Source organism: Triticum aestivum, chromosome 5B, assembly GCF_018294505.1.
Source record: "Triticum aestivum cultivar Chinese Spring chromosome 5B, IWGSC CS RefSeq v2.1, whole genome shotgun sequence".
Taxonomy (NCBI): domain Eukaryota; kingdom Viridiplantae; phylum Streptophyta; class Magnoliopsida; order Poales; family Poaceae; genus Triticum; species Triticum aestivum.
This window is the reverse complement of record NC_057807.1, coordinates 93,293,872-93,302,660: the sequence shown is the minus strand read 5'-3', so window position 1 is coordinate 93,302,660 and position 8,789 is coordinate 93,293,872. Positions and strand designations below refer to the sequence as shown.

The 8,789-nt window shown below is 47.5% G+C and overlaps 1 protein-coding gene across 1 annotated transcript; it reads right to left on the bottom strand.

Moving 5' to 3' along the window:
- Positions 1 to 311: 311 nt before the first annotated feature.
- On the bottom strand, positions 312 to 5,418 carry LOC123110577 (BTB/POZ domain-containing protein NPY4). Its single transcript, XM_044531132.1, has 5 exons — positions 5,175 to 5,418; positions 4,281 to 4,644; positions 2,638 to 2,707; positions 1,189 to 2,355; positions 312 to 1,064 (listed from the first exon to the last, which is right to left on the bottom strand). Exons 2-5 carry the CDS (start codon positions 4,337 to 4,339, stop codon positions 495 to 497), a joined length of 1,866 nt encoding a protein of 621 aa, XP_044387067.1. The 5' UTR covers positions 4,340 to 4,644; positions 5,175 to 5,418; the 3' UTR covers positions 312 to 494.
- Positions 5,419 to 8,789: the final 3,371 nt, after the last annotated feature.

Here is an 8,789-nt window from a genome sequence, read left to right as displayed (position 1 = left end):
CGAGCTGCTCTCCTTCGCCGAGCCCGCGTCTCGCCGGATCGTCACTCGGTACGACCGTATCTACGCGGGCGGCGACTTCCTCCTGCGCATAACCCAATGCGAGGGATTCGCACAGCACATCCGAAGGGGTCGGTGACGCGACGCCGGCCGGGGGCGAACCGCCGATCTCCTCCTCTTCTTCGGCGGAGTCTTCCTCCGCGAGAGCCCAGAACCGGCCTCCACCTCGCCGGCCGGCCGCCAGCATTCCCTAGTCGCCCCGTCACACCCTAGTCGCTTTGAACTCTGTTGTTCAGCTACCATTTTGGATCCAGTGCAACCCAAAACCAGATTTTATTTCTCTATAGACACCAAAACCAACCAAACAATACACTAACTTTGAGGGTGATGATCATCCTTGTCAGGTGGAACCACACGAATTCAGCAGCGAGGCCTGACACCATGCTCGCCCCGCGCACCCCGAAGAAAAAGGAAAAAGCGAAGAATGCCAAGGCGGCCTACGAGACCGAATGCCTTGTGTTCCGTGAATGCGTGGACTTGGTTTCAGCCTCGAGGTTGACGGAGCCGGGGCTCTCCGACGTGTCGGAGCCACCGCTGTTCTCCCCGCTGCTCGCCTTGCCGGACCACAGCTTGCTCAGCATCTTCCTCGGCATCTGCAGCGGCCCCTTGGCTGTCGCCTTGCCGCCGTTCCCTCCGCTCTTGTTGTTGCCCAGGCCGCTCATGGACCGGAAGGAGCTGGTGTCGCCGGACGCTGGCACCCCGCCGCCGCCCCACTGGTCGTCCTCGGTCGTGGCCGTCGTGGCAGCCGACCTGGAGCTGCCGTACGAGTTACCGTTCTCTCTGGGGAGGAGCGAGCGCAGGGCGGAGGACGGGTGGTGATCAGACGCTGCCGCCGCGTCGGCAGAGGCGGATGCTCGGAGCTGCTCGAAGAAGAGGACCTGCACGACCAAGCGCAGAGGGAGGCGCTCGTTCTGCACGGCGTGCGAGCTCGCCTCGGCGGTCAGCTTCTTGCAGTCCATGAGCCCGCACAGCCTCTTCTTCTCGCTCTTGGACAGGCTCGGATGCTCCTGCACATGACACATTTTTTTCTCAGTTCAAAGTTCTGACTGAGCTCGAACAAACAAACACATGAACATGAACATGATCCAATCCAATAGTGTGTAAATGGGCAATTGTGTAGTAGGTACGTACCTTGAGATACATGTCAATGGCGCGGTAAAGCCCATCGTGGGTCGGCCGAGCCGCGAGGGGCGCCATTTCCGCGATGGCGATGAACTTTTGGAGAGGGAGGTTGGGGTCCTTGGCGATCTCGGCCAGATACCCGTCGACCAGCCTCACCAACGCGAGCTCCGACTCGCCGGAGACCAAAGAGGCCGGGTAGCTCTCGCCGTCCAACGCTTCTTCATCGCCGTTGCGCTGCACCATGAACTCCTCCAGTATCGACGACACCAGGTCAACATTGTACAGAGCGTTCTCGTCGGAGCTCGCGGGTATCAGAAGATCAGAGACCGAAGCTCTGTCCAGCTGCGAGCCGATCCTCTTTACCAGTTCGCCGCGCAAGGCCTCGTCTGACCCCAGTAAGCACGCCGCTCTCACCAGCTTGAGCAGGAAGCCGCAGGAGACTGAGCCTCTCTCAGGTGGCAGCAGAGAAATGATGGTGTCAAGAGCTGCACGGTGCCGTGTGCAGTCGAGCCCGTTGCTCGCAGCACTGTCCAAGGTGCTGAACAGCCTTCGGTACGCGTAGGCTCGCAGCGCTTCTCCGACCACCTCGCCGGTGGTTCTCCCCTTGGCCTTGATGGCCAGGATCACCTTCTTGTACAAGCCCATCTCGAGGTCACAGATGTCCTCCACCCACCAGTCTCTAGGCACCGTCAGCTGCTTCCTCACACCGTTCCAGTGCGAGTCGGGGTCGCTCTCGGACGGCAGCTTCTTCCGGTTGTAGGTGTAGGACCAGTTGACCTCCGACGGGTCGATGGAAGCCTTGGCTGCAATGGAATCCACGCAGTGGTTGATCACCTTCAGGTTCTCTGACCAGGGAAGGAGTGACTTTGTTGTCTGCAGCACGATGATGGAGTCCTTCCAGGTGCGGAATATGCTCGAGGAGAGGAACACATCAATCTTGTAGATGAGGTTCCCTTTGTCGATCGTCTCGAACATTTCGAGAAACTCGGCCGCGCAGCGGGCCGCAAGGACGTTGTACGCGTTCAGCGTGACGGTCATACCATAGCAGAACTTTGCACAGATTTCAAATGCTGAAGGTCCACCGGGGATGTCAGAAATGTCTACTTCATCGTTGCCTTCCTCGTCTGTGGAGGCAACCAACGTTTGCAAGCGGGAACTCTTGGACAAAAGTGGGAACTGCACGCAATTTGAACAGAATGTCAGTATACTATTTAACCAAGGACAAAATTGCAATGTATATGGATAAGCTGTCACTAACTCTACTAGATTATATCCCAAAAACTCATGCCAAAAGCTTTAACTTCAACCAATGAAATAGGTTATAAAACAGTACTGTATACGCTAAAAACGGTAAATATAAAAATGTATGAGCAAAAGGACTTGAAAGTGCGTATTTGAAGCAAAAATGATGTGAAAGGACATTTGAATACATGATCGAAAAGAAAAGTGAAGTTGTACCTTGTGAAGATAAAACTTGACATCTCCAACAGTGATAACAATATCCGTCGCTAGTTCAGTTGCCACAAACCTACAAAAGCCATTCTAACATTACCATCATATAAATGTAGTGCAAACTGAGACACGACATGACATGGAAGTGTACAGCATACAAGACGAACATATAATGTTGTAAAAAGATTAAAAATTTATTGATGAAGTTTGAATAAAAATGCTCAGTATTTAAAGTGTTTGCATGCATATTTGTAATGACACCTTTGACATCATCATAGGCAAACATCATTCGTATATTTTCAAAACATGAACATCTTGAAGATTTCTGATACTGAAGTGTGTCAATGATTTGTCAAATTGAGTATCCAGTAACTTTAAGACAAATAGATATGTTGCACGATGAAGTCTCATGCAAATCTACATCATAAATAGTAATGGAGTTAATAATAATGAGAATGAATGATAAACCAATTCATAGGTTGTCTTAGGACCATGTTGGTTCAGAGAATTGGGACCACAATAATTGCAAGGAAAAATGATCACACACGGCGGAGGGAAAAAAACGTGTTTGGAGAAAAGAATGAGACATAAAGCAAAGATCCCTAGAATCTGATCTATAACATGAAATGGCATAACAAATTCATCCACCCGCTGAGAGTAAGAAAAGGAATGACAGAGTGATAGCATAAATAAAGTACCAAGGGCAAAGATATAAAGTGAAGAAAGCAAATTCATGAAAGGTAGCCATGTGTATATGACAGGTATAACTAATCAGACTACTAAGTGGTCCAAGGAAAATGATCTGACAACAAATGGAACTTCATTTTCAAAATGGACCACGCCACCACCAACCCATCAACACTGAACATGCTAGAAGAAATATATATGAGGAAATTGGCACATGCTCTGAATCTGAAGTATACAGAAAACTTAAGAAGACATGCCATTCGCAAAGAATCAGAGAAGATGTATCTGTAAAGGAGATCAATTGTATCGAGAGACTTTTGAGCGTGATCATGAAAACCCACTGCTTAACACAAACAGCACTCCCTTTCACACATAACTTTTTGGTCCAATCATTGTCAAATGAACAATAATAATAGTACACACTTCACTGCAAATGTTTTTCTGAACTGCAAATAATAATAGAAACTTCAAGAGTTACTATCTTGCAGTAGATGATTTTGAAGTTCACTAACAAAGTAACAATCACAACTCAGCATAGATTACAGAAAAAAAACATGAAGTTAAGTTGGTTTCTGTCGCGTTAAAACTTTTAATTAGATAGTAGTTTTTGGTATCTTTGTCCCAAGGTCTGTAGTTTTTGTTTTGAATCATACAACTTTTAGAACATGTACCTGTTATGTTTGTATTTAATAATATTAATAATAGAAAACAGGGCTATCTCAAATTAACTCATGTACACGTAGAAGAGAAGTAGATCCCTGCTACCTTTGGCCAAATAGAGAACTAAAGGATGGTAGTAAAGGTTAATCAGGAATACGAACGTACAGCCACTTTTATGTACACAAACGGATCAACTACAACTCATGGACTACAGACTGAAAATGAAGCTAGACCACAAGTGATCAAATCAGTAGAAAAATAATAAACCAGATTGAGAACTGAAACAATATGCATTAGTTCACCTGATATTCCCCTCTGTCTGAAAGACATCTGGTTTTGCTCCAAGCTTCATATACTTCATCTTCGCACAACTGAGAGTCACCTGAATCCCCTCTCTGTTTTCTCCTTGTCTCCAATCCAATCACCACAGATCAGAACCAAGAAGCACCAAGTGACAAGATCCCTAAGCTATAAAGCTGTAAAGATCTAGGTCTTGGTGTTCCCCTTGCTCATGGCATTGCCAAGGCCAAAGAAACCAGTTAAGTAGGATATCTCTCCCTCTAGATTGGCAAACTATTTCAACAAATCTTGTGGAGCTCGGGGTCCAAGAAAGCACAATGCCAGGAATCCAAGAACTCCTCCAAAGCTGGATCACACAAGCAGCACCTGCAAAGCAGCACGGGGCAGCACCTTGGGGTGAGGGGACAGCGGGAATAATTGGTGAGGCAAGGAGGGATGGGGTGTAGGGAGACCATGGGAACAAGCACTAGTGAGGCTGGAATCTTATCAGGTTGCAGTGGAGAAACCCACATGAATGGCACCGGAAAAATAAAACCAAAGTTGGACTTTTTAAAGGAATTTGCACATGAAGGCAGACAAACAATCAGAGAATAAATAAAGAAACTGCAGAACGGTCTTGTGCAAACCGTTGCTTTTTGCTGTACCAAAAAAATAAGATGGGGAGAAACAGAAAAAGAAAACACTGTAAATTCAAGAAAATGGCGAGAATATGAACTGCGTATAGAGCTGAATATATACAACAAATGCGTGATAAAGCTGGATTTTGTTTGAAGCAAAGGCTGAATACACTGGGAAAGTTAGAGAGGCGCACAAAATCATCAATGCAAGATTCGCATTCTGAGAGAAGAACCGCATACAGAAACAGAAGCAAAGTGGATAAAAATGGAGGAGATTACCTTTGGCCAGGGATATCAACCACTCCGCCGAATTTCCTGGGGGAGAGCCGCAAGAACCGCTCCAGGGGAGGCAGAGCGGAAGCGCCCAAGATCGCACAAGCGCACGGACGGAAATGGGAGGAGCAGTCAATCAAGCAGACATCTGTGTGATTCAGGTTCTGTGTGTGTTCCCGGGACAAGACTCCCTTTGCGACTACTCCAAAGCAAGGAGTAATGGAGTTAGTTTAGCTTTAAAAGCTAGTGGCGGTGGGGGGTGGCAAATGGCAATGGCATTGGGTGGGGCCAGAGAATGGACTGTTCTGCCCCAGGGATCACTGCTCCCTCGTCTTCCCTGCATGCTGGCAAAAACAATTTTCTTTTCTTTAGTTTTGAGTAAAAATAACTATGCTTTTAGATTTTTTTAATAAAGGACAACAATTTTTATTACTAACCTAAAGTGTAGCATAAGGTGATACATACATACCATAACAAAATTATGCCCTACTTACACATAGCCGTGGGGGAGTGTTGTCGGGTTTCGTCTGGTGACGGCGGAGATTGCTTGATGTAGGTTTTTGACCTCGTCCGCTGCTGGGGTAGCAGGCTGGGGTACTTATCCATGGCGGTTGTCTTGGGGTGTGTGTCTTACAACTGAAAGGACGTTGTCAGTACCGGCCAAGCGTTGCCTAGACTCATTGATATTCTCCTGGTGCTCGACCGTGTTGCGGAGTATCTTTCTAAGACTTGCACCGATCTTCGGGTCTCCTCACTTATCGTGTAGCCTGTCGCCCAGCACCGCTGTGGCTTGCAGGCCACGGGCTGGTGTTTGGAGTAGGGTGGTGTCCACGGGCTCATCGAAACCTATGCCCACCTCGCGACCTCGGGCTGCGAGGGCATTAGTGGTTGCCCTTGATTGGCAAAGAGCTCGGCATCACCTCTTGTTTGTTCATCATTTCTTGCCACCGTGCCTACTGTGCAGCGACCACCATCGTGTTTTTATGGAACTGTAGTTGGGCGGCTAGGGTAGCCTGCCGGAAGACTTCCATTGTCTCTGTGGTGGGATCGCTGCTTGGTATGGGAGTGATGAACAATTGCAGTGCCTCTTCTGTGATGAGGGGTTGCATCATCATGGTCCTAGCGAGGCTAGAAATTCTGGCCCCATGGGTTATGAAGCTCAGCGGGACGGCGCCGAGGATGTTGAATCTGCTTGGATAATGACCGAATGGGAGTGGGACCGAAGGTGATGATGGAGCGATGGCCACCGGCTCCGAGGCAGGGGGATGTGAGGCTAGAAGCCCCACGTGTGTTGTCATGGCTCTGGTAGCGTTGGGTTCGATCGGATTCATTGGTGCCAAAGAACTTCCAGCAGGTACCGTCATCATGACCTTCCTCGCCATCCGACGTTGAGGTCGGCTGGCTGTTCCCAGCCTTTGAAGTGGAGGTGGGGAGCTCTTTGTCATTTTTGTGTTTGTGATGGGGATAACGTCGATCTCGTTGTCCTCCATATCTGAGAAAGAAACGAGGCTAGCAGAACTGATACTGCAATCCAGACGGAGACGTACCCGTCTATCATGCAGTCTTCTGGTATATGGTTGATGAATCAATTGTGGCACACTATGACGACCACGTGCGACGTCAGGGTGGGCTAAAGATTCAATGTGAAGTCGACGCAGCGATCTGACCTTAAGGCCAAAGCTCGAGCCTCGAGTGCTAGATCTGTTGGTGAAGAATCGCGCCCCCCGAGTCGGAAGTCACTAGCGAGGACATTGTAGGCCTCGACAAGACTAGTCGGGCCTCCATGTTGAAGCCGATATGGTCGTGCAGACGCGTCTGCATCTCCCACCAATATGCGGCCCCAACGTTCTATAGGACGAAGTAGCCCCCTAAGTCGAAGGTCAATGGAAATGGTGTCATGAACCCCGCAGAGACCACTGATGTGATCTGTTGGAGGGGCAAAGCGCTGACACGGAAGTCGCGGTAGCGGTTGATGACGAAAGCTAGAGCACCGAAGAAGGTGCGGGTGTGAGAGGTTGGTGGGTTGATGTCGACCTGGCCAGCCCTGCTCATGTCGAAGGTGATGAAGCTTTCTTCGAGCGGGAGACCACCGAAAATGTGAGGAGATTCGATCTTGTCCCCGGCCGACGCAGGCCCTCTGTGACGCGTCAACTGACAATGCATGGAACTATTAGTACCCTTGGTAGGGTGGCAAATGTGGCTGGAAGTACCAGGCCAGAGATCACACGAGGAGTTTACTCAGGTTTGGGTCCTCTAGGAGAGGTATACCCTACATGATGCTTCTGGTTTGTATTCATGGTGGCGTATCTCATGTGAGGGTTACAAAGGGGGAATGATGCTGTGACTACCGAGAGTTTGTTCTACAATAGTAGATGGGAATGGCCACCCCTAGCCCTGCCTTACATAGAAGATGGGAGCTAGGGTTTGATAGAAGACCAGTCCGATCTAAGACGCCATCCTCTTGGTTTGTGCGCCAAGGTGGTCTATGGATGTTCATTCGGGCTCCAAGGCTCCCACCAGTAATCGGATCCTTGCAGGGCCACTAAGGCCTCGTGGCTAGCTGTCAGGCTCGCCTTTGAGAGGCTGCCCCGGTGTACTACACTGTCATACTCTAATGCTTATCTTCAATCTCACCGAAAAGTGTCTGATGTGCTGATGGAGCTTGAATCAATGAGAGATCTTATCTAACTAAATAATGAAGAGCTAGCTAGCTAGAAAACTTACTATTTTCAAGGATCGTATAAAGATGGAGATGGAAATAAGAGTTATGAGAACAAATAGTCGAACAGAAGCATGAGTTAAGTGGTTTTTTAACTTCCTTACTCATTGTAGCTGTTTGGATGGGTGGATTGGACATGGAAGGATTGAAATAACAAGAGGTGATGTGAATCACCTAAGTTTGCATTTTGTTTGTGTTTAATTTGATGGGCCTAGCTAGATCCACCTACATTAATGAGGGTAGAGAGAGAAAGAGAGTGTCTTGGGCTGGTCGTAATGGGAGTATCATATCTAGTACTACCTCTCTCTCATTTATAGGGCGTGCGCGTACCCCTAGGTCATCAATTTGACCAACCTAATACAAGTCATATATTACAAAAAATATATCAACATAAACTTCGGAGTTTCTACTTTCAAAAGGTATAATTTTTGTGTTATATAGTTTATATTAGGGTGATAAAATTGGTAATCTAGATATACGCGTAGGACTTGTAAACTGAAACGGAGGTAGTATCATGCATACCAACTAGGCAATTTTGATGAGGTGTCATAGAATTAAATGAAGAAATAGAGGGTTGAGTATCATATCATGACCATATTATAATAAATGATATGCTGCTATGTGTCATGCATGGCAATAAATAAAGTATTACATGATACTAATTTTTGATACTATGCATTAGGAAGGTAGTATCATACACTAGTATCATATGAATGATACTGGTATATGATACTCCCCATTACAACCAGCCTTAATGGAGATGAATGGGGAGTGTGTGGCTTAACTAATTAATGGAGGGGTTAATTGGGGTGGGGATGGTGAGAGAGTTAGAGTGGTTACTAAAATAGAAAAATGGGTCCCATAATATGATGGAGGTGAGAATGTGGGTAGACAAAAAAATG